Source organism: Engystomops pustulosus, chromosome 10, assembly GCF_040894005.1.
Source record: "Engystomops pustulosus chromosome 10, aEngPut4.maternal, whole genome shotgun sequence".
Taxonomy (NCBI): domain Eukaryota; kingdom Metazoa; phylum Chordata; class Amphibia; order Anura; family Leptodactylidae; genus Engystomops; species Engystomops pustulosus.
The window spans coordinates 8,998,800-9,025,943 of record NC_092420.1 but is presented as its reverse complement, the minus strand read 5'-3'; the positions used below and the strand labels follow the sequence as shown (position 1 = coordinate 9,025,943).

The following is a 27,144-nucleotide window of genomic DNA, read 5'->3' as shown; positions in this document are numbered from 1 at the left end:
TGTCACAGTACAGGGATAATACACACAGTGATGTCACAGTACAGGGGTAATACACAGAGCGATGTCACAGTACAGGGATAATACACACAGTGATGTCACAGTACAGAGATAATACACACAGCGATGTCACAGTACAGAGATAATATACACAGTGATGTCACAGTACAGGGATAATACAGTGATGTCACAATACAGGGATAATACACACAGTGATGTCACAGTGCAGGGATAATACACACAGTGATGTCACAGTACAGGGGTAATACAGTGATGTCACAGTACAGGGATAATACACACAGTGATGTCACAGTACAGGGATAATGCACACAGTGATGTCACAGTACAGGGATAATACACACAGTGATGTCACAGTACAGGGGTAATACACAGAGCGATGTCACAGTACAGGGGTAATACAGTGATGTCACAGTACAGGGATAATACACACAGTGATGTCACAGTACAGGGGTAATACAGTGATGTCACAGTACAGGGATAATACACACAGTGATGTCACAGTACAGGGGTAATACACACAGTGATGTCACAGTACAGGGATAATACACACAGTGATGTCACAGTACAGAGATAATACACACAGTGATGTCACAGTACAGGGATAATACACACAGTGATGTCACAGTACAGGGATAATACACACAGTGATGTCACAGTACAGGGATAATACACACAGTGATGTCACAGTACAGGATAATACACACAGTGATGTCACAGTACAGGGATAATACACACAGTGATGTCAAAGTACAGGGATAATACTGTGATGTCACAGTACAGAGATAATACACACAGCGATGTCACAGTACAGAGATAATACACACAGCGATGTCACAGTAAAGGGATAATACACACAGTGATGTCACAGTACAGGGATAATACACACAGTGATGTCACAGTATAGGGATAATACACACAGTCATGTCACAGTACAGGATAATACACACAGTGATGTCACAGTACAGGGATAATACACACAGCGATGTCACAGTACAGGGATAATACACACAGCGATGTCACAGTACAGGGATAATACACACAGTGATGTCACAGTACAGAGATAATACACACAGTGATGTCACAGTACAGAGATAATACACACAGCGATGTCACAGTACAGGGATAATACACACAGCGATGTCACAGTACAGAGATAATACACACAGTGATGTCACAGTACAGAGATAATACACACAGCGATGTCACAGTACAGAGATAATACACACAGTGATGTCACAGTACAGGGATAATACACACAGAGATGTCACAGTACAGGGATAATACACACAGTGATGTCACAGTACAGGGATAATACACACCGTGATGTCACAGTACAGGGATAATACACACAGTGATGTCACAGTACAGGGATAATACACACAGCGATGTCACAGTACAGGGATAATACACACAGTGATGTCACAGTACAGGGATAATACACACAGTGATGTCACAGTACAGAATAATAGACACAGTGATGTCACAGTACAGAGATAATACACACAGTGATGTCACAGTACAGGGATAATACACACAGTGATGTCACAGTACAGAGATAATACACACAGAGATGTCACAGTACAGAGATAATACACACAGCGATGTCACAGTACAGGGATAATACACACAGCGATGTCACAGTACAGGGATAATACACACAGCGATGTCACAGTACAGGGATAATACACACAGCGATGTCACAGTACAGGGATAATACACACAGCGATGTCACAGTACAGAGATAATACACACAGTGATGTCACAGTACAGAGATAATACACACAGCGATGTCACAGTACAGAGATAATACACACAGTGATGTCACAGTACAGGGATAATACACACAGAGATGTCACAGTACAGGGATAATACACACAGTGATGTCACAGTACAGGGATAATACACACCGTGATGTCACAGTACAGGGATAATACACACAGTGATGTCACAGTACAGGGATAATACACACAGCGATGTCACAGTACAGGGATAATACACACAGTGATGTCACAGTACAGGGATAATACACACAGTGATGTCACAGTACAGAATAATAGACACAGTGATGTCACAGTACAGAGATAATACACACAGTGATGTCACAGTACAGGGATAATACACACAGTGATGCCACAGTACAGGGATAATACACACAGTGATGTCACAGTACAGAGATAATACACACAGTGATGTCACAGTACAGGGATAATACACACAGTGATGTCACAGTACAGGGGTAATACAGTGATGTCACAGTACAGGGATAATACACACAGTGATGTCACAGTACAGGGGTAATACACACAGTGATGTCACAGTACAGGGATAATACACACAGTGATGTCACAGTACAGAGATAATACACACAGTGATGTCACAGTACAGGGATAATACACACAGTGATGTCACAGTACAGGGATAATACACACAGTGATGTCACAGTACAGGATAATACACACAGTGATGTCACAGTACAGGGATAATACACACAGTGATGTCAAAGTACAGGGATAATACTGTGATGTCACAGTACAGAGATAATACACACAGCGATGTCACAGTACAGAGATAATACACACAGCGATGTCACAGTAAAGGGATAATACACACAGTGATGTCACAGTACAGGGATAATACACACAGTGATGTCACAGTATAGGGATAATACACACAGTCATGTCACAGTACAGGATAATACACACAGTGATGTCACAGTACAGGGATAATACACACAGCGATGTCACAGTACAGGGATAATACACACAGTGATGTCACAGTACAGAGATAATACACATAGTGATGTCACAGTACAGAGATAATACACACAGAGATGTCACAGTACAGAGATAATACACACAGCGATGTCACAGTACAGGGATAATACACACAGCGATGTCACAGTACAGAGATAATACACACAGTGATGTCACAGTACAGAGATAATACACACAGCGATGTCACAGTACAGAGATAATACACACAGTGATGTCACAGTACAGGGATAATACACACAGAGATGTCACAGTACAGGGATAATACACACAGTGATGTCACAGTACAGGGATAATACACACCGTGATGTCACAGTACAGGGATAATACACACAGTGATGTCACAGTACAGGGATAATACACACAGCGATGTCACAGTACAGGGATAATACACACAGTGATGTCACAGTACAGGGATAATACACACAGTGATGTCACAGTACAGAATAATAGACACAGTGATGTCACAGTACAGAGATAATACACACAGTGATGTCACAGTACAGGGATAATACACACAGTGATGTCACAGTACAGAGATAATACACACAGAGATGTCACAGTACAGAGATAATACACACAGCGATGTCACAGTACAGGGATAATACACACAGCGATGTCACAGTACAGAGATAATACACACAGTGATGTCACAGTACAGAGATAATACACACAGCGATGTCACAGTACAGAGATAATACACACAGTGATGTCACAGTACAGGGATAATACACACAGAGATGTCACAGTACAGGGATAATACACACAGTGATGTCACAGTACAGGGATAATACACACCGTGATGTCACAGTACAGGGATAATACACACAGTGATGTCACAGTACAGGGGATAATACACACAGTGATGTCACAGTACAGGGATAATACACACAGTGATGTCACAGTACAGGGATAATACACACAGTGATGTCACAGTACAGAATAATAGACACAGTGATGTCACAGTACAGAGATAATACACACAGTGATGTCACAGTACAGGGATAATACACACAGTGATGTCACAGTACAGAGATAATACACACAGTGATGTCACAGTACAGGGATAATACACACAGTGATGTCACAGTACAGAATAATAGACACACTGATCTCTCAGTGCAGCGAAAATACACACATTTTAACGATGGAAGTGATATGAAGATGGAATGAAGAATAGTGATATGTAATATTTCATTAGTACTAATATGTAATAGTTATTAGTTCTTTAGTTGTTGGTCCCCGGTTCCGGTTCTCCCGGTAGTTACGCCTCTGATCTCAGGCCTTATAGTTACAGGCCATATGTCGTACATTACACCCAGTAATAAGGAGCAGCAGCAACACTTGTGGCCCGGATCTTCTTGTATAACACCAGTTACAAGGGAAGCGCCAGGCGGCTGATATAATACAATGAGTTCTGGATCCGCGGCAGCAGAGGAAGGTGAATGCAGTCAGATGTGAGAGCGCTGATAACCGCTGCAGTCAGTAATGAGATTTTCCGAGCTCTGGAGAACTCGATTACCGAACGTTACAACCATAGAGAAGCGCAAAAAGGCAAAATCTTTAATAATGTGTTTTCAACAGAGATTAATTTTACAATCTCATCAGCAGGAGAAGAAATGTGCCCACTGTGCCCGCTCTGCCCATGCATGGCTGTAATGGGGAGTAGGGGTGGGGTGGGGGGACATTAACGCTGCTCCTCCTGAGTTCATTATCGCTGATTGTGGTAGAACACATCTCCAATCAATCAGAGCAACTAAAATTGGCACGTCTCATGTATGTCTACCTACCAGCCCTCACCATAGCTGTGGCAGGACACCCCAAAGATCAGCGGGGCCGAGCATCAGCCCCCAAATATCTGCACACTCCATATGAAATGGATTGACGGAAACTATAAAGTAAGATTTTATTCTTTTTTCGGAAACAGCTCCCCCCCTGTGCATGGCCAATGCCTGATATTGCAAGCCATAACAATCTGTCTGTAGTTCTGACCATACAGACTGCAGCCAGTGTAGGATATTGTCCCTGGAGAGATGTGTAATCAGACCTTTGTGTATGTTGTTAGTAGCAGCAGGACTGTGATATATGGATTTATAGTCCATAGTTCACTGGGGGAATTTCCTCACACTGCTGTGCTCTTAGTTCTTTGCCTTCTGCGGCTCCACAGGCTCTCTCCCATGCTGAGAGCGGTAGCAGGCTGGTTCATGAATATTACAGCAGTCCTTCATCTAAGGAGAGGTGCTGTGGAGCAGTTCAATGTAGAGAGATAAGAGACACTCCCACAGTGCACTTGGAGAAGCTACAATCCTGCATTATGAAACCATATTTCACAGTCCTGCTGCTACTAACTACATACACAAATGTATGGTTACACATATCTCCAGGGACAAAACTTAACACTATCTGTAGAGAGCAGAGAGCACAGCAGTGTGAGGACACGCCCCCAGTGCCCTTGGTGAAGCTAAATTTGTGGAAAATAAATCTATATTTCACAGTCCTGCTGCTACTAACAACATACACAAAAGTATGATTACACATCTCTCCAGAGACAAAAGCTAACACTATGGGGCACATTTACTTACCCGGCCACAGGAGTTACCGAGTGTCCGACGATCATGCACTCAGGAGCGTTTCACAAAGATTGTGTGCCCGATTTCCTGCATATGTCGCTTCCCCGCTCAGGTCCGCCGGAGTTCACCATCTTCCTCCCGGTGTATGTAAGTGCTTGGATTGCGACACAATTTTTAAGTTAAATCCCGCAGTCTTTCCAAATCCGTGGGATCGTCCGACGGCCCGTCCCCCAGATTTGTGTTCCTATGAAAGCCGCCGAGATTGCGACACAATCCGATCGAGTGCAACACAATCCCCTTTTAAATGCTTGTCCAGGCGGCGCGATCCCCGAAAAGTCGGAGCATGGCCTGCTCTCCCTGGGCACATCCGTCTGTCCTTGCCGCCCGGACTCCATGGCCAGGTTGTGTGCGCTCAGTCTGTAGCGGCTTATGTTCTGACGGTATCTTGGGTCCGTAAGTTTCTCCAGGAGTGGGGCCAGTCTGTAGTCTCTCTGGTAGACGGTCAGCTTCTGGGATGAGTCTATGGTGGTCCTCCAGTCACTGACATGTTCCTCCTGGACCTTGTTTACCATCACCGTGATTTTGGCCTTGGTCAGTTGTGGTTGCTCCATGTTTGTGTCTGGCTGGGTTTGGGTTCCCAGTGTTCCCCTTTTGCTTTACGGTGGAAGGAATCCGGACTGCTGTTCTGTAGGTGCCAGGAATGATAGCGCCCTCTTATGGACTGTAATATGTAAGGGGATCTTCCCAGTTCTCCTCCACAGCCGCTGTTTAAGCTGCTCCGATGGACTTGGAAAAGGTGTTTGCAGAATTCCATAAAATTTCGGCTCAGACCAGTCTTTGTATGTATGTGGACCCCAGACCTCACTGCCATGCAGAAGATTAAGCAGGGAGATTATGCTGTCGAAAATTTTTATCCAGGGCTGTCTCCGGAGGTTTGAGTCTGTATCAGAGATCAGGTAACAGTGAGTGGATATGGTCAGGTCAACCTGTCCGACAACAAGCTCTTGTAAAATGATGAAGACGCAATGATCATGCTTTATTTACCAAAAATCGGAAGCCCTCCTTCATATGACCTGCGCCAGTGACCTCCATAAACACTGAACACAAACCACTGGTGACATCCAGGGGCACCTAACGTTACACAGGTCAGGTGACACAATCAGCCCCATAGAGAAGTTTCACTTCCTCTGTCACTTCCCTTTTATGATGGAAGAGGAAGAGAGTAAAACCAAAAAAATCCATATCTGCTGATGTGTCTCCTCCACTACCTATGGGTGGGAACCAGCGAGCGGATTACAGCTGATGGATCCAAACCTTTTCTGTGGCCTCCCCTTATGATCTAGTGCCTTGGGGGTATCAGGTATTTGTGTGTCCTCCTGTCTTCAGATGGATGTGATGGACTCTGTCTTTGTAGTCTGTTACCATTGAGACTCATTGGTTTGCATGGCAGCTGCATACACAAAACGGTAGGAGATTCCTTACCGGGACTATTTACAAAGTGGCTTCATTTTCCATTTTCTGTACAGTTTGCGTGTGTGTCTTTGTGTAACCTTTCCGAGCGGAGACATAACAGCGTACCTACTGACGTCTTCCATTGTCCAGGTTTAGGAAGTAGACAGGAAATCCCAGTATCCAGGAGCTGCGCTCCGCTCATGAGGTAAGCATCCTTCCTGGCCAGTTTGTGCCTTTCATGTTTTTGCCATTGTTTTGGGAGGACTTTTTGTGATCTGGATAATGAGTGCTTGGAACTTCTGCTGTGTGTTTACATCTACTGCCAAAGGTGGAACCTGAAGATCCTGGACCACAAGGCAGAATCTGTAAGAGAGGCGCGGAGCCACCATGAGCCATGTATAGCAAGGGTGTTCTATAATCACAAAGGGAATTTAGGGCCCTCAGACACCAGGGCTTTAAATGCAAAGGGCAAACATGGTTTGCTGTACTTGTCTTATATATTTTCATTGAGTCGTTCAATTTTATCTCTTAAACCAAGAATATGCATTAAAGAAATCAGTCAGTCCCCTTACTTCCTCCAACTGCCCTGGCTTGGACCTCTTACTACTGCTTTTGCTGGACCTTCACTAGTGTCTTGCAGTTTGCCGTACTCCCTTTGACTGCTCCTTCTGGACCTCATCATATTGCTTGACCTTCCCCTATTGCCCTTTCTGGACCAGCTCCTACTGCTCTTCCTGAACCTAATGCTACTACTATTGCTGGACCTCTTCCTAATGCTCTTGGCAGACCTTATCATGTCCTGCTCTTGCTTGACCTTCTCCTTTTGTCCTTGCTAGACCTTCTCCTGCTGCTCTTGCTGGATCTGCCTTACTGCTCTTACTGGACCTTTCGCTACTGCTGTTGCTGGACCTTCCGCTACTGCTCATGCTGGACCTTCTCCTGCTGCTCTTGCTGGACCTTCCGCTACTGCTCTTGCTGGACCTTCTCCTGCTGCTTTTGCTGGACCTTTCTCTACTGTTCTTGCTTCACCTTCTCCTACTGATCTTTCTGGACCTACTGCTCTTGGTGAACCTAATGCTGCTACTCTTGCTTGACTTCAGCCTACTACTATTGATGAAACTCTTCCTACTGCTCTAGGCAGACCTTATCATGCTGCTCTTGCTGGACCTTCCACTATTTTTCTTGCAGGTTGCTGTACTCCCTTTGACTGCTCCTACTTGACCTTCTCCTGCTGCTCTTGCTTGACCTTCCCCTGCTGCTCTTGCTGGAACTTATCCTGCTGCTCTTGCTAGACCTTCTCCTCTTCTCCTGCTGCTCTTGCTAGACCTTCTCCTGCTGCTCTTGCTTGACCTTCTCCTACTGCTCTTGCTTGACCTTCCCCTGCTGCTCTTGCTTGACCTTCCCCTGCTGCTCTTGCTTGACCTTCTCCTACTGCTCTTGCTTGACCTTCCCCTGCTGCTCTTGCTTGACCTTCCCCTGCTGCTCTTGCTTGACCTTCCCCTGCTGCTCTTGCTTGACCTTCCCCTGCTGCTCTTGCTTGACCTTCCCCTGCTGCTCTTGCTTGACCTTCTCCTACTGCTCTTGCTTGACCTTCTCCTGCTGCTCTTTCTGGACCTTCCCCTGCTGCTCTTGCTGGAACTTATCCTGCTGCTCTTGCTAGACCTTCTCCTCTTCCCCTGCTGCTCTTGCTGGACCTTCCCCTGCTGCTCTTGCTTGACCTTCCCCTGCTGCTCTTGCTTGACCTTCCCCTGCTGCTCTTGCTTGACCTTCCCCTGCTGCTCTTGCTTGACCTTCTCCTACTGCTCTTGCTTGACCTTCTCCTGCTGCTCTTTCTGGACCTTCCCCTGCTGCTCTTGCTGGAACTTATCCTGCTGCTCTTGCTAGACCTTCTCCTCTTCCCCTGCTGCTCTTGCTGGACCTTCCCCTGCTGCTCTTGCTTGACCTTCCCCTGCTGCTCTTGCTTGACCTTCCCCTGCTGCTCTTGCTTGACCTTCCCCTGCTGCTCTTGCTTGACCTTCTCCTACTGCTCTTGCTAGACCTTCTCCTGCTGCTCTTGCTAGACCTTCTCCTGCTGCTCTTGCTGGACCTTCTCCTGCTGCTCTTGCTGGACCTTCTCCTGCTGCTCTTGCTAGACCTTCTCCTGCTGCTCTTGCTGGACCTTCTCCTGCTGCTCTTGCTGGACCTTTTCTTGCTTTTTCTGGACCCCCTTCTGCTCCTACTAATGCTCTTACTGGACCTTGCCTTGTTGGTCTCACTAGACATCCTTCTCCCCCTGCTCTTTTCAGTGATATAAATGAGTGCACCCTTCTCTATTCTGTTAGATGCCCCCCATGTACCAGGACTCATTGTGCATTGTGTGATGGGCTGCCATGATGTATTTGTGGGCGGCTGGGGCAGGCGTCAGGGGCAGGTGCAGAGCTGACAGGTGTGTAACCACCTTCCATACAGAGCAGGTTTCTGTGGTTGTTGTAATCTTGTAGCACACGTGAGAGTGAATTCAATTTTTTTTCAATCTTCCATATAACTACATAGAAATCTCATATTTTAAGCCCCAGGGTCTACGACTAAATGATTTCTCCTAGAACTGCAGAATGAAGTGACGCCACATCATTACCTCTAGTGAAGGCTCCAGCTCTTATCAGGCAGGGAAGGGCAGGAAAGGGTTAAATCGCGGGCTAGAATGTGCAGTGTATTGTTAGTAAACATCATGTACTTTGGCAGCTCCTACAATTAATGTACAACATAAACCGGATTATCTGCAGCGCAAAACCAGCTTCATGTTACCAAATGTAGGAAGAGGAGACAGAATCCAGGACACCTACTAAGGGGAACCCAAAGAATTATACAATGGAAGCGATGTATAGGTATAATATACACTGTGATGTCACAGTACAGGGATAATACACACTGTGATGTCACAGTACAGGATAATACACACTGTGATGTCACAGTACAGAGATAATACACACAGTGATGTCATAGTACAGGGATAATACACACAGTGATGTCACAGTACAGAGATAATACACACAGCGATGTCACAGTACAGAGATAATACACACAGTGATGTCACAGTACAGGGATAATACACACAGCGATGTCACAGTACAGGGATAATACACACAGCGAAGTCACAGTACAGGGATAATACACACAGCGATGTCACAGTACAGGGATAGTACACACAGTGATGTCACAGTACAGGGATAATACACACAGTGATGTCACAGTACAGGGATAATACACACAGTGATGTCACAGTACAGGGATAATACACACAGCGATGTCACAGTACAGAGATAATACACACAGTGATGTCACAGTACAGGGGATAATACACACAGTGATGTCACAGTACAGGGATAATACACACAGTGATGTCACAGTACAGGGATAATACACACAGCGATGTCACAGTACAGGATAATACACACAGTGATGTCACAGTACAGGGATAATACACACAGTGATGTCACAGTACAGAGATAATACACACAGTGATGTCACAGTACAGGGATAATACACACAGTGATGTCACAGTACAGGATAATACACACAGTGATGTCACAGTACAGGGATAATACACACAGTGATATCACAGTACAGGGATAATACACACAGTGATGTCACAGTACAAGGATAATACACACAGCGATGTCACAGTACAGGGATAATACACACAGCGATGTCACAGGACAGGGATAGCACACACAGTGATGTTGCAGTACAGGGATAATACACACAGTGATGTCACAGTACAGGGATAATACACACAGTGGTGTCACAGTACAGAGGATAATACACACAGTGATGTCACAGTACAAGGATAATACACACTGTGATGTCACAGTACAAGGATAATACACACAGCGATGTCACAGTACAGGGATAATACACACAGCGATGTCACAGTACAGGGATAGTACACACAGTGATGTCGCAGTACAGGGATAATACACACAGTGATGTCACAGTACAGGGATAATACACACAGTGGTGTCACAGTACAGGGATAATACACACAGTGATGTCACAGTACAAGGATAATACACACTGTGATGTCGCAGTACAGGGATAATACACACAGTGATGTCACAGTACAGGGATAATACACACAGTGATGTCACAGTACAGGGATAATACACACAGAGATGTCACAGTACAGGGATAATACACACAGTGATGTCACAGTACAGGGGATAATACACACAGTGATGTCACAGTACAGGGATAATACACACAGTGATGTCTCAGTACATGGATAATACACACAGCGATGTCACAGTACAGGGATAATACACACAGCGATGTCACAGTACAGGGATAATACACACAGTGGTGTCACAGTACATGGATAATACACACAGTGATGTCACAGTACAGGGATAATACACACAGTGATGTCACAGTACAGGGATAATACACACAGTGATGTCACAGTACAGGGATAATACACACAGTGATGTCACAGTACAGGGATAATACACACAGTGGTGTCACAGTACATGGATAATACACACAGTGATGTCACAGTACAGGGATAATACACACAGTGATGTCACAGTACAGGGAGAATACACACAGTGATGTCACAGTACAGAGATAATACACACAGTGATGTCACAGTACAGGGATAATACACACAGTGATGTCACAGTACAGGTATAATGCACACAGTGATGTCACAGTACAGGGATAATACACACAGTGGTGTCACAGTACATGGATAATACACACAGTGATGTCACAGTACAGGGATAATACACACAGTGATGTCACAGTACAGGGATAATACACACAGTACAGGGATAATACACACAGTGATGTCACAGTACAGGGATAATACACACAGTGATGTCACAGTACAGGGAGAATACACACAGTGATGTCACAGTACAGAGATAATACACACAGTGATGTCACAGTACAGGGATAATACACACAGTGATGTCACAGTACAGGGATAATACACACAGTGATGTCACAGTACAGGGATAATACACACAGTGATGTCACAGTACAGGGCTAATACACACAGTGATGTCACAGTACAGGATAACACACACAGTGATGTCACAGTACAGGGATAATACACACAGTGATGTCACAGTACAGGGATAATACACACAGTGATCTATAGGGACTCTATTACAGACCTTGCTCGACTTATCTACATAAGATTCCGGAAACTGCCCTAAATCTTGACATGCTATATAAATGTTTCATATAAACCATATCACATTTCCGCAGAATACACCCCTGTGATGTATACTGTGCCTGGGCCTCCACCCCAGGCGCTGTCAGGCTGCTGTGTGCTGATACAGATGCATTAGCTGAGGTCATATACACTGTACATGGCTCTTGTCATGGGTAATGCTTGTAATGCAATTATTACAGCACTGGAACTTAACCCCTTCACTGCCAAGCACACAAGGCTTTAAAAACTCATAACAAAGGTGTGACCCAACTTTCCTATAGCCCTGCAGGGTCACCTTAAATAGTTGGGATATATTAATTTGAAGTGGGATTCGAAATACTGCAATATTATTATTTTTTTGTTGTTGTTAGAAACAGCGCCACCCTTAACCATGAGGCTGAGCCTGGTACTGCAGCTCCTTCCATAAGGGGGTATACATTGTGATGAGATCATATTTTAAGGGTCTCTAGGTTTACAACTGTTGAAGAACTTCAAATCAAGTTCAATGCTGGGAGTTGTAGTCCCATCCCATTAATGATGTGATTTGTGGGTGAGGTTATTTAAGAATCCTATGACATCTTATACCGAGAGTGAGAACACCCATCTATTATGTAATATACACCCAGTTATCATATGACAGGAGTCTCCATGTTATTCAGTGAGTCATTGTGACAAGGGACTAGAATCCATCCCAGATCCCACAATAAGTATCAGGAATCTGGAATTCCCGCGGAACCCCACGGCTGCACCATAGGATATCAGCGCATGTGGACATTCCCTGCAGATACTTGATATGGTCTGTAGTCAGGACACCTTTGCACTAGTGACAAGTACAACCCGGCCACGGAGAACTGGGAAAATAAAGTCACGTTATGTCACATGATGGGATTCAAGTTGGCGAAATTTTCCATAAGAATCTCAAGCTCCAGTTAGTGTGCACGTGATTCCATCCTCTTCTCTAAGGATAGGAAGCGATGACATTGTATGGTCACACTGATTTTCTGATTTCTTGGCTGGCTTAAAGGGGCTCTCCCCCCGGCCAATTTCATACTAGAAGGCTGTACATAGATATGTTACGGTAAGTGTCCTCGGCATAAATGTAGATTTTCATCACTTTCTACTTCCCTTCGGTCTGTTTGAGGCACTACCAGTTTTCTGCCCTCCCTGACATCTAAAGATATAGCTTTACATACTTCCCCTGCAGTCTATACTGGCATGTACTACATAGGCTTTGTGCAGAATCAGTCTCCTTCCCCCCTGGCAGCTGCCGGGAGTGGGCTGCGGACATAATCAGTACTCTATCATCTCTGCCTGTTGATAATATAACCATTGCTGTCCTACCTACTTCCCCTGAAGTCTATACTGCCATGTACTGCAGAGGCTCTGTGCAGAATCAGTCTCACCCCCCCCCCTGGCAGCTGCCGGGAGTGGGCTCCGGACATAATCAGTGCCCTATCATCTCTGCCTGTTGATAATATAACCGTTGCTGTCCTACCTACTTCCCCTGCAGTCTATACTACCATGTACTGCAGAGGCTTTGGACAGAATCAGTCTCCTTCCCCCACTGGCAGATCTTGGTAGTGGGCTACAGACAGATTCAGTTAGCTCTCCACTATGGCAATTGAAAGTATAACCCTTGCTGCCCTAACTACTTATTCTATAGTCTATACTTCCATGGACTGCAGAGTCTCTGTGCAGAATCAGTCTCCTTCCCCCACTGGCAGCTGTCAGTAGTGAGCTATAGATGCTGAAAATATGGCCCTTGCTGCCCAACCTAATTCTTCTGCAGTCTATACTGCCAAATACTGCAGAGTTTCTGTGCAGAATCAATCTACTTCCCCCACTGGCAGCTGACACTATGGGCCAACCTTGATCTCTTACAGAAGTCATGGCAGTTTTACTTTTCATATAATGCAGAGGGTATCTTCCTTCCACATGCTTTCTTCTTGCTAGGTGAAGGCTTTAGGAAGAATATGTCTTCTTCCCACTCTGGCAGCTTCTAGGTAGGACCTGGGACATATACAGTCCCCCCCTAACAGCTGCTGAGTTTGAGCTTGAGACAGATTTAGTCCAGTTGAAATTATAGCAGTTCTAAATTTGGTCAAAGGCCTTTTTCCCACTCTGCTACTTATCAACAATGGACATAATCAGTCTCCTTACCCCTCTGGCAGTGTTAGACTGGTCCACCAGAGAAACACAGGATCCTCCAGTGGGCCCAGGCTGCAGTATAATAATAGAACCCATAGATACAGAAGATGACATCTGAAAGGAACACTCCAGTTACAGCCGATTCATTCAATGATACCTTGTGCAGGGCCTGAAGGGAGGAGCTTGACTCTAAGTTTTAGCAATACAATGAGAATGAGTCCTGTTCCTCCCTTCAGGCTCATGAATTATTCAATGAATTAGCTTTGACTGAAGGGTTCCTTTAAATTGGAGGCTGAGTGGGTCAATTTCTTTGGGGATTATATCTGGTGGGTACAAAGGACCCCAGTCCGACACTGCCCTTTGTACTTCCCCTGGAGGAGGAGTCTTCTCAGGTATACCGCCAGGTACTGCAGAGGCTCTGCTCCTCTCCTGACAAGCAGGGCAAGAAGCTATTCCTATTGATCACTATGCAGAGACCTGGCTGTGGGGGGAGCGACTGAGCATGTGCGACCACCAGCACTCAGCTCAGGAGGTGGACATTCACCTTACTATACTCTCTGAACATTAGGTGGCACCATACTAAATAAATTAGCAGATCACATATTTTACTATGAACCTGGACTGTCCAGGTGCCCATTAATGGCTAAACCTGAGTTAGGTGTAAAGACTCCCGTGCAATTACTGCCTCCCATCAAGTTTAGGGCAAAAAAAGTCCTCCATTACTTTTTTTCTTGTGATTTTTAATGGAAGGTGTGAACAGACCCTTATTCTGGTAAATAACGCGACCCTATTATAAGTCGCCACTGTTTGTGTGGGGGTCTTCCCGTGGTTTAGGGCTACCCCCAGACCCTCGCAGAACATTGAGCGCCCCTCGCACAGGAGCCGCGCAGTCTCGCTCGAGAAAAAGTGGGCGTGCCTCAGACCACCCAGCGCCGCGCTGCCCCCGCCCATTGACCGCCCCGCACACGCCTCTGCCCCCGCCCCGAGGATGTGCGCGGCGCCGCCCCCTCGCCCCTGATCATCTGCTCGGGCTGCACTCGCTGTCAGACTCCGGCGCTGGGCACACGGGCAGGAGCGGGCACAGCATGACCCCCCGCGGCTGATGCCCACCCTCACCCCGCACTGCTGGTGGGTATCACATCTTCACGGGCAGGTGCTGGGCATCTGGGTGGCAGCAGCATCAGTGCAGGGGCTTGGCACAGCACCCTCTGCTTGTGCTGATGGGCACTGCCAGCACAGCTCCACAGATGCTGCACCTATAGGGTGGGTGGGCATGGAAGGGTGGCAGCAGGCTGGTGACTGGCATGAGAGGGCACTGCTGACACACTGTGCCAGGGTCTTGGCTGCAGAGTTGATCATCTGTTTGATGAGAAGATTGGAGGCTGGCAGAGTGGCAGCAGCACTCAGTGGGTGCAGAGGTTGGTGTGGGCATTTATGTGAAGGGCACTGACTAATGAGACATTGTAGTTCTTGGCTGCGGAGCTGACACTCTTGACACTACATTATGCGAAGGGCACTGACTAATATGACATTGTAGCTCTTGGCTGCGGAGCTGACACTCCTGCCCTCTGCAGGTGCCCATGTACATGAGGGTGAACGGATGTTATTTTGGCTGCGGAGCTGACACTCCCTCCCCATGGCTACACCACAACCTATTCCTATTATAAAGGGCATCATCGTGTATATAAAGGTGACATCTCTCGGCTACAGAGCTTACACTCCATTTCTCTGACGGCACTTATTCTGATTGGTATTGTAGCGTATAGGATTTTGTAATCTCTTGGCCGCAGAGCTTACACTTCTACTATAATGGGCATCATAGTGTATTTACTTGTGACATATCTTGGCTGCAGAACTGACACTCAATTTCTATGACCGGACTTATTATACTGGGTGTCATATTGTAAAGGATTGTGTCAAGTTTTGGCTGCAGAACTAACACTCCCTCCTCATTGCTGCACCTATGGATTTTGTCATCTTTTGACTGCAGAGCTTACACTCCTATTATAATGGGTGACAATAGTGTATATACTTGTGACATATCTTGGCTGCAGAGCTGATACTTCATTTTCATGCCTAAATTGACAAACAGTATGGCATGTGCACATATTATTAGGACAGCTTCTATCTTTTCTTGGTTGCAGAGCTGACTCTCCAGATATGATCGGGTATCATAGTCTATAGGTTTGTACCATCTCTTGGCTGCAGAGCTGACTCTCCAGATATGATCGGGTATTGTAGTCTATAGGTTTGTACCATCTCTTGGCTGCAGAGCTGACACTCCAGATATGATCGGGTATCGTAGTCTATAGGTTTGTACCATCTCTTGGCTGCAGAGCTGACACTCCAGATATGATCGGGTATCGTAGTCTATAGGTTTGTACCTTTTTTGGCTGCAGAGCTGACACTCCACATATGATCGGGTATCGTAGTCTATAGGTTTGTACCATCTCTTGGCTGCAGAGCTGACACTCCTGATATGATCGGGTATTGTAGTCTATAGGTTTGTACCACCTCTTGGCTGAAGAGCTGACACTCCAGATATGATCGGGTATTGTAGTCTATAGGTTTGTACTGTCCCTAGGCTGCAGAGCTGACACTCGAGATATGATCTGGTATCATGGTCTATAGGTTTGTACCATCTCCTGGCTGCAGAGCTGACTCTCTGATAGGATTGGGTATTGTAGTCTATAAGTCTGTAGTATCTGTTGGCTGCAGAGCTGACACTCCAGATATGATCGGGTATTGTAGTCTACAGGTCCTTACCATCTCTTGGCTGCAGAGCTGACACTCGAGATATGATCTGGTATCATGGTCTATAGGTTTGTACCATCTCTTGGCTGCAGAGCTGACTCTCTGATAGGATTGGGTATTGTAGTCTATAAGTCTGTAGTATCTGTTGGCTGCAGAGCTGACACTCCAGATATGATCGGGTATTGTAGTCTACAGGTCCTTACCATCTCTTGGCTGCAGAGCTGACACTCCATATATGATTGGGCATCGTAGTCTATAGGTTTGTACCACCACTTGGCTGCAGAGCTGACACTCCAGATATGATCAAGTATCATAGTCTATGGGTTTGTACCATCTCTTGGCTGCAGAGCTGACATTCCTATCCCATGCATGTGCCTATGTTGAATCATGCTGTAGAATGATTTTCTTTACACTCCAGATATAAAGTGGTAGCATTGGGTAATGAAGGGGTTAATAGAACTTGCGGTCTATGATACAGTAAGGGTTAATGGTTTCATCACTGGTGAAAGGGTTAAATAGTAATATCTCAAAAATCCAATTTTCTGAATGGTCTGATGTAGTGCAGTCTATGGGGAATGTGAGAGGAGGGGGTTTGCTGACAACTTGTTTTAAAGCCCCCTGTGGTTAGTGCGGACCCCCTGCCCCCTCCTCTGCAGCTGCGCCAGCTACATGCTCGCCTCAGTCTCTAGTCTGCAGAGCTGACGCTCCCTTCCTATGCCTGTGCCTATATTGGTGGGAATCATAAAGTAGAGCTTTGTGCCATCACTTGGCTGCAGAGCTTACTTTCTTCTGATGCTTTTGCCTATGGTTGTGGGTATCATAGTGTTCATACTTGTAATATTTCTTGGCTCCAGAGCTGACACTTCCTTACTGTACCTGAGGGACAGAATAGAAAATACACTTTGAATATCTCTTTGGCTGCAGGGCACTTCCTTCCCTTGTGCTTAGTATGATAATCTATATGCTTGTGCAATCCCTTGTCTGCAAAGCTGACACTCCCTTCCATTGGCTGTACCTTTATTGGTAGTGTATATACATGTAACATCTCTTGGCTGCAGAGCTGACATTCCCTTTCTGTACTTGTAAATATATTGTTTGGTATCGGTATATGGAGCGTATTTCATCCATTGTCTCCAGAGCTGACTCTCTGTTTCATTGCTTGTGCTTATATTTCTGTGTATCAAAGTCTATTGGCCTATACCATGTCTTGTCTGAAGAGCTGACTCTCTATTTCCATGATTGTGCTGATATTTCTGGGTATCATAGTCTATCGGTCTATGACTTCTCTTGTCTGCAGAGCTGACTCTCTATTCTCATGTTTTTGCTTATATTACTGGGCATTGTAGTTTATCTGTCTATACCATGTCTTGTCTGCAGAGCTGACTCTCTCTCCCCATTCTTGTGGTTATACTTTTTGTTATCATAGTCTATAGATCTGTGCTATCTCTTGGCTGCAGAGCTGACTCTCTATTCCCATGCTTGTACCTATATTTCTTGGTATCATAGTCTATCGGTCTATGACTTCTCTTGTCTGCAGAGCTGACTCTCTCTCCCCATTCTTGTGGTTATACCTTTTGTTATCATAGTCTATAGGTCTGTGCTATCTCTTGGCTGCAGAGCTGACTCTCTATTCCCATGCTTGTACCTATATTTCTTGGTATCATAGTCTATCGGTCTATGACTTCTCTTGTCTGCAGAGCTGACTCTCTCTTCCCATTCTTGTGGTTATACTTGTTGTTATCATAGTCTATAGGTCTGTGCTATCTCTTGGCTGCAGAGCTGACTCTCTATTCCCATGCTTGTACCTATATTTCTTGGTATCATAGTCTATCGGTCTATGACTTCTCTTGTCTGCAGAGATGACTCTCTCTTCCCATTCTTGTGGTTATACTTGTTTTTATAATATTCTATAGGTCTGTGCTATCTCTTGGCTGCAGAGCTGACTCTCTATTCCCATGCTTGTACCTATATTTCTTGGTATCATAGTCTATCGGTCTATGACTTCTCTTGTCTGCAGAGCTGACTCTCTCTTCCCATTCTTGTGGTTATACTTGTTTTTATAATATTCTATAGGTCTGTGCTATCTCTTGGCTGCAGAGCTGACTCTCTATTCCCATGCTTGTACCTATATTTCTTGGTATCATAGTCTATCGGTCTATGACTTCTCTTGTCTGCAGAGCTGACTCTCTCTTCCCATTCTTGTGGTTATACTTGTTTTTATAATATTCTATAGGTCTGTGCTATCTCTTGGCTGCAGAGCTGACTCTCTATTCCCATGCTTGTACCTATATTTCTTGGTATCATAGTCTATCGGTCTATGACTTCTCTTGTCTGCAGAGCTGACTCTCTCTTCCCATTCTTGTGGTTATACTTGTTTTTATAATATTCTATAGGTCCGTGCTATCTCTTGGCTGCAGAGCTGACTCTCCGTATAATATAAGCCAGCAGCCTGTAGCAGAGCCTGTATTGAGCGGCGGCTCTGGCTGTACATTCCTGCCCTGCATTCCTCATATTCCTCCCATGATCCGCAGGATAATCCTGCCAGTTATTGATGTGGGAGCAGATAGGGCAGAGCGTGTGTTTTTAATATTGATCACTTGGCAGCTTGTGGCATTGATTATTGAGTGCAGTGAGTGCAGCTCTACCTCTCGCCATTCAGGGGTCGGAGCTCTACTTTATATGGTCTTTATGCTTTTGTGGCACTACCAGGTGGCATCACCGGCATCTGACCACAGACTGTGATGTTCTCTTTACTCCACGGTGTGGCCTCCTGGTGCCCTCACCCTCTACATGCCACGTGCTTCACCTGTGTACAACACACATATATTCTATATGATATCCGCTACGTCATGTACCTGCTGGGTGTTGTAGTGCTCTGACTTACCCGCTGCATCACTGTGCCCAACTCTAATGCTATAATATTATTTGTATCTCGTTACATAGGTGTGCACATCTCACGTATCACACTAGCTACACAGTGTATCTAAGCAATAGCAGTGTACCACCCATCATACGACCCATCACATGTACATGCTGGGTGTTGTAGTGCCAGTGTACTCTGATGCCATTGTATCTATAGGCTTGTGCACGTATATATCCAATGTGTCACAGGCGCTATGTACTGTATCTAAGCATTAGTGGTTGCTGTATACTGTATCTAATCAGTAGTTGTATACATCCCATGTATCACAGCCGCTGTATACTGTATCTAATCAGTAGTTGTATACGCCCCATGTATCACAGCTGCTGTATACTGTATCTAATCAGTAGTTGTATACGCCCCATGTATCACAGCTGCTGTATACTGTATCTAATCAGTAGTTGTAGACGTCCCATGTATCACAGCTGCTGTATACTGTATCTAATCAGTAGTTGTATACGCCCCATGTAACACAGCTGCTGCACACTGTATCTAATCAGTAGTTGTATACGCCCCATGTATCACAGCTGCAGTATACTGTATCTAATCAGAAGTTGTATATGCCCCATGTATCACAGCTGCTGCATACTGTATCTAATCAGAAGTTGTATACGCCCCATGTATCACAGATGCTGTATACTGTATCTAATCTATAATTGTATACACCCCATGTATCACAGCTGCAGTATACTGTATCTAATCAGTAGTTGTATACGCCCCATGTATCACAGTTGCTGTATACTGTATCTAATCAGTAGTTGTATACGCCCCATGTATCACAGCCGCTGTATACTGTATCTAATCAGTAGTTGTATACGCCCCATGTATCACAGCTGCTGTATACTGTATCTAATCAGTAGTTGTATACACCCCATGTATCACAGCCGCTGTATACTGTATCTAATCAGTAGTTGTATACGCCCCATGTATCACAGCTGCTGTATACTGTATCTAATCAGAAGTTGTATACACCCCATGTATCACAGCTGCAGTATACTGTATCTAATCAGAAGTTGTATACGCCCCATGTATCACAGTTGCTGTATACTGTATCTAATCAGTAGTTGTATACGCCCCATGTATCACAGCCGCTGTATACTGTATCTAATCAGTAGTTGTATACGCCCCATGTATCACAGCTGCTGTATACTGTATCTAATCAGAAGTTGTATACACCCCATGTATCACAGCTGCAGTATACTGTATCTAATCAGAAGTTGTATACACCCCATGTATCACAGCTGCTGTATACTGTATCTAATCAGAAGTTGTATACACCCCATGTATCACAGCTGCTGTATACTGTATCTAATCAGAAGTTGTATACACCCCATGTATCACAGCTGCTGCATACTGTATCTAATCAGTAGTTGTATACGCCCCATGTAACACAGTTGCGGTATACTGTATCTAATCAGCAGTTGTATACACCCCATGTATCACAGCTGCTGTATACTGTATCTAATCTATAATTGTATACGCCCCATGTATCACAGCTGCTGTATACTGTATCTAATCTATAATTGTATACACCCCATGTATCACAGCTGCTGTATACTGTATCTAATCTATAATTGTATACACCCCATGTATCACAGGTGTATACTGTAGTATATATATATAATTGGTGTATCGTGGCTGCTGTCTGTTTATCTGTCCCAGGATTTTGGGGTGTATGCTACTCTCTCTTAAAGGGATAGCCTGAATAGCGTTTTAACCCTATGAGTGCCAGCCGGTAGCAATCATTTTCCTCCGCCACCCGGTCCCTGTAGAGCGTCTCCCTGCCTGCTTTCTAATAAAAGCTTGTGGTCGCTCGCTTAGTGTTCTTCATAGGGATCTCTGGTTAAAGGCAGGAACTCCTGACCTCAATGAATGACTGTGAGAGCTAATGGGCCGATTATTATGTGCGACCGCAGGAAAGTTTAACCCTGTCCTGCCACCTGCAGCTGTTTCCGCATTGTGAATGCTAAATGTATTTGGGTGTGTATATCCCTTTAAGAGGCGGCGTTGGCTTCTATGTACAAACATGGAAAGCTTTTGAGTAATTCTGCAATGGGTTCACAAGTGGGGATTTACCTGATGTGTTCTGCAGACACTAAACGCAGCCGGGTGACAGCTACAAATGGAGTTCATTATAAAACCCTTAAAGGGAATCAGGCAGTGATCATGCAAAGCTGCGAGTTATGTATCATCCTTAAGGAGGTGTATAACCAGACCATTGTATCAGCAGGATATTCCAGGATTGTGCTGGCAGCATGTCCTCACACTGCTGTGCTCTGAGCTCTCTGCAGCCAGTGTTATGTATTGTCCCTGGAGAGATGTGTAATCAGACCTCACACTGCTGTGCTCTGTGCTCTCTGCAGCCAGTGTTATGTATCATCCTTAAGGAGGTGTATAACCAGACCTTTGTATCCGCAGGATATTCAAGGATTGTACTGGCTGCATGTCCTCACACTGCTGTGCTCGGTGCTCTCTCTAGCTAGTATTATGTAACATCCATTGAGATATGTAATCAGACCTTTGTGTATTTTGTTAGTATCAGCAGGACTATGAAATATTGTTTTATAATCCAGGATTGTTCTGTCAGCGTGTCCCCACACTGCTGTGCTCTGTGCTCTCTGCAACCAGTGTTATGTAATGTCCATGGAGAGATGTGTAATCAGACCTCACACTGCTGTGCTCTGTGCTCTCTGCAACCAGTGTTATATAATGTCCATGGAGAGATGTGTAATCAGACCTCACACTGCTGTGCTCTGTGCTCTCTGCAGCCAGTGTTATGTAATGCCCACAGAGAGATGTGTAATCAGACCTTTGTGTGTATTGTTAGTAGCAGCAGGACTGTGATATATGGATTTACATTCCAGGATTGTAGCTTCACAAAGTGCACTGGAGGCATGTCCTCACACTGCTGTGCTCTGTGCTCTCTGCAGCCAGTGTTATGTATTGTCCCGGGAGAGATGTGTAATCAGACCTTTGTGTATTTTGTTAGTATCAGCAGGACTGCAAAATATGGTTTTGTTTTCCAGGATTGCACTGGGGGCATCTCCTCACACTGCTGTGCTCTTAGTTCCTACTGCAGTGAAAGGTTTCACAGTCCCTCTGTATTATTGAACCAGGAGGAAGCTATTGGAGCTATAGTAGTCAATCCAAGGAGAGGAAAAAGATCTAAAGAACAGTTCAGTGAAGAGACCTAAGAGCACAGCAGTGTGAGGACACACCCACAGTGCACTAGGGGAAGCTACAATCCTGGAATATAAATCCATATATCACAGTCCTGCTGCTACTAACAGCAAACACAAAGGTCTGATTACACATCTCTCCAGGGACAATACATAACACTGGCTGCAGTCTGCAAGCTCTTACTTACTGCATTTTCCCTTTAAAGGGTATGTACACCCAGCTTTCCCAAGCCCCTGACTGGTTTACACATTGTTACAAGTGATGCTTCATGAAATAAGTTTATGACGTGTTCCTGGAAATCTGTTCTTAATTTGGATTTATTTTCTCTCCTTTTGGGCAGTACCCCAATGATGCCTGAAGACGGATCCCCCGGGGTCAGTCCGCAGGATGGCGCACACACAGATCTGGAGCATTACACCAATGCGGACGGACAGCGAATCTACTGCAAAGCCTGGAAACCCACAGGTCACCCCAGGTAAGTCTCATGGCAACTTATAAGGCAGAATAAGTCCCACATTGATAAGGCGCATTATTTCATGAGAATCTCTGCAAGTAAAATGAGCTGGTGTTTGGACATTAGGTCAGCCATTTCGACCTTGTAGATTGCAGCCAGTGTTCTGTATCGTCCCTGCAGAGATGTGTAATTAGACCTTTGTGTATGTTGTTAGTAGCAGCAGGACTGTGATATATACCGTAGTTTTATGTTTCCGTATAGTAGATTGCACGATGGGGCATATCTTCACACTGCTGTGCTCTGCATTCTATGTACTCATAGAGAGCCCCTCTATGTCAGACAGAGACCCTCTATATGATGCGGAGCCCCTCTACATCATGTGGACCCTTTCTATGTCAGGCGGAGCCCCTATATATCATGTGGACCCTCTCTATGTCAGGTGGAGCTCTTCTGTATCAGGCAGAGCTCTTCTATGTCAGGCAGAGCCCCTCTGTGTCAGACCGGGCCCCTCTAGATCAGGCAGAGCCCCTCTATATTTGGTGGAGCCCCTCTGTGTCAGGGAGAGCCTCTCTATGTCAGACAGAGCCCCTCTATATCAGGCAGAGCCCCTCTATGTTAGGCGGAGCCCCTCTATGTTAGGCGGAGCCCCTCTAGATCAGACAGAGCCCCTCTATGTTAGGCAGAGCCCCTCTATTTTAGGCAGAGCCCCTCTAGATCAGGCAGAGGCTCTCTATGTTTGGTGGAGCCCCTCTGTGTCAGACGGAGCCCCTCTATGTTCGGCGGAGCCCCTCTGTGTCAGACGGAGCCCCTCTATGTTCGGCGGAGCCCCTCTAGATCAGGCAGAGGCTCTCTATGTCAGGCGGAGCCCCTCTATGTCAGGCGGAGCCCCTCTATGTCAGGCAGAGCCCCTCTATGTTAGGCAGAGCCCCTCTAAGTCAGATGTTTATCAGGTAGCTCCCCTCTCCGTCACCCCGGTAGCAGCTGCAGTAGTGCTGCGCTCACTATATGGCGGTATTACACAGTGGGCTCCTTATGTAAATGAAATGCTGGAGAATGAGATGATTTCTGCTGCTGGAAATTAATGAGGATTGTAATTAAATCTCGTTAAGACGACTTGTATGAGTGACGCAGGTGGAGGAGCTGGATGGCGTCTCTCTGGGTACATGTAGAGGTCCGGTACATTGATGGCGGCTGGAAGGAGTAGTATATACATAGCAGAGCCGGACGTGCGGAATGCGGCTATTCTGGAGATGTCAAGGTGCCCTCACCTGTCAGGCCGCACTCGTGGAGCCGGTTATTGTATTTATTTGTCTCTCTTGGAATGTGGCTCGACAATGGCATCGGGCGACGTCTCCTACCCCTCTGGTTAATCAGTAGTGATTGGGGCACTTGCCTGTTACGCCACTTTTAACCTGTTGATGCCCGTATGTTTTGCGATGGAAAAGGACAAAGAGGACGGACATGCGAGAAAATCCAACATGGAAAATTATCAGCTGGTGTTACTGGAAGGTGCAGCGACAAAATAAACACACGTGAAATGGAGTATTTCGTTTGGCCGTGCACATGGAGGACGCCGGGTCTCCTGCAGCGCTAGGACACTACGAGGATAACACATGAAAGCCGCCAGCGAGACCCACAGAAATATCTGATACACAGGAAGATTAAAGGGGGTCTCTAGAAAACCTACAAGCACATACCTACCTTACCCCTGCTCCCTGATCCAGCATCGTTACACCCATGTTAGGCTGCGGTCACACATGGCGTTTTGAACCCGTTTTAAAGCAGTCAGTTAAAAAACGCATGCATTTTTGACCAGTTTTAATTAAGATAATTGGTAAAACCTGTCAAAAACGAATGCGTTTTTTAACGGACTGCTTAATAACGGGCCCAAAACACGTTCAAAACACCACGTGTGACCTCAGCCTCAACACCCACAGGCAGAACAGAGGTGCCAATCAGTGACCTCAGTGGTTACAGGACCAGGAATGGTGAGATCATACACCCCGTGACTGTCATGGCCAGAGATTGGTCACAGAAGTCGCATGAGTCACGCAAATCCACTTAGGTGGGAAATGCATGCACAGGAAAACTAAGATAACCCCTTTAAATTAAAGGGATTGTCTCACCATATAGAGCGTTTCTTTCCATGGTCCGCACCCTTGTAGGTCTGTTTTTACATCGTGTTTTGCAGCCCTTTTTTAATCATCTTTTGTCTCATTCTTCGACCTTCGCCGCCATCCGTAAGTCATCCGTTTTTTGCTGATCTGCAAAATCAAAAGCTGATGGCTTCTTGCCAAACTTGAACTTGGTCGTGTGATAATTTTCTGGACGGGTGTGTTGTATCTAAGCAACGGATCGAAAAAAAAAATGATGAACTTGAATGGAATCCGCAAAAACGTGAGACCCGTAGACTTCAATGGAGAAGGCGCTAGACGCAAACTTAGCGAAAAATAGGACAGGACCTGAGATAACGGCCAAACAAATACAGCGCAGGGATATAAATATTAGTGAGAATGAATCCTACGTACAGGTCCTCAAAAACGGACCACAAATATGTTCTTGTGAAAGGGGCCTCACAATGACTAAAGTTATCGGCCTGGTTGTTAGAGGCTTAGGTTGCTTTGACATGTGGCGTTTACGTTGAAACAAAATGGGGCTTATTTACTAAGGGTCCGCGGATCACACTTTCGTCGGATTTTAGAAATTTTGGGATTTGCGCCGCTGTGACAGGTATTTAACAGGGGATTTTGTTGCACGTGATCGGATTTTGGTGCAACTGCGCTGCTTTCATGTGGACAACCTGACTGATTCGGACTGAGCGCAGGATATAACATTCAAATTGTGTCGCAAGACAATGCACTTACACGCACCAGGAAGAAGAAGGTGAACTCCGGGGACCTGAGCGGGGAAGCGACACATGCAGAATATCGGGCGCACAATCTTAGTGACTCCCCGCACAGCGCATTATACACGGACAATGCACTTACATGCACCAGGAAGAAGAAGGTGAACTCCGGGGACCTGAGCAGGGAAGCGACACATGCAGGATATCGGGCACAGGATCTTAGTGACTCCCCGCACAGCGCATTATACACGAACAATGCACTTACATGCACCAGGAAGAAGAAGGTGAACTCCGGGGACCTGAGTGGGGAAGCGACACTTGCAGGATATCGGGCGGGTAGTGAATCGCGGCAGATGTGCATTCCGGTCGGACAATGCACTTTCAGAGATCGCACAGGACGGGTAAGTAAATGAGCCCCAATATGACGGCTGAGGTGAGGAGATTTACCTAATTACATTGCTGGTAGCGTTTGCTTTTAAAAAAACACAAATGTTAACACAATGTTAACATTGCGTTTTGTAAACAGCAATGTAATTAGGTAAGTCTCCTCAACTGTTGTGTTGCATTTGAAAACGCAATGTAAACGCCACGGGTGACTTCAGCTTTACAAAAGCGTAAAAAAAAAGTTTTCTATAGAATAAAGAAAAAAACTATTCAGAAATCTACAAAAATAAAGTAAAAACCAACAAAAAAACGGAACACATAAACAGGTCACCTGATCTATACATGTTACACGTCTAATCCACACGAATAGTAAAAAAAAATCTATTTTAAGGCATTAAAAAAAAAAAAAAATATATATATATTTATAAATGAACTAAAACATAATTATATA

General features: G+C 45.4%; 1 protein-coding gene and 1 long non-coding RNA gene across 3 annotated transcripts in view; both read left to right on the top strand.

Moving 5' to 3' along the window:
- The window catches only part of LOC140104603 (uncharacterized), a 213,273-nt gene that overhangs the window by 146,913 nt on the left and 39,216 nt on the right, over positions 1-27,144 (top strand). The window lies entirely within an intron of this gene.
- MGLL (monoglyceride lipase) overlaps positions 15,128-27,144 on the top strand; it is a 51,233-nt gene continuing 39,216 nt past the window's right edge. The window contains exons 1-2 of one of the 2 annotated variants that reach the window (XM_072128218.1): positions 15,128-15,284; positions 23,351-23,485. In XM_072128218.1, the coding sequence (XP_071984319.1) occupies positions 15,259-15,284; positions 23,351-23,485 (161 nt within the window). In that variant the 5' untranslated portion in view covers positions 15,128-15,258. Of the gene's footprint in view, positions 15,285-15,515; positions 15,575-23,350; positions 23,486-27,144 lie in introns of those variants that run through there. The other variant, XM_072128219.1, reaches the window with a different exon arrangement.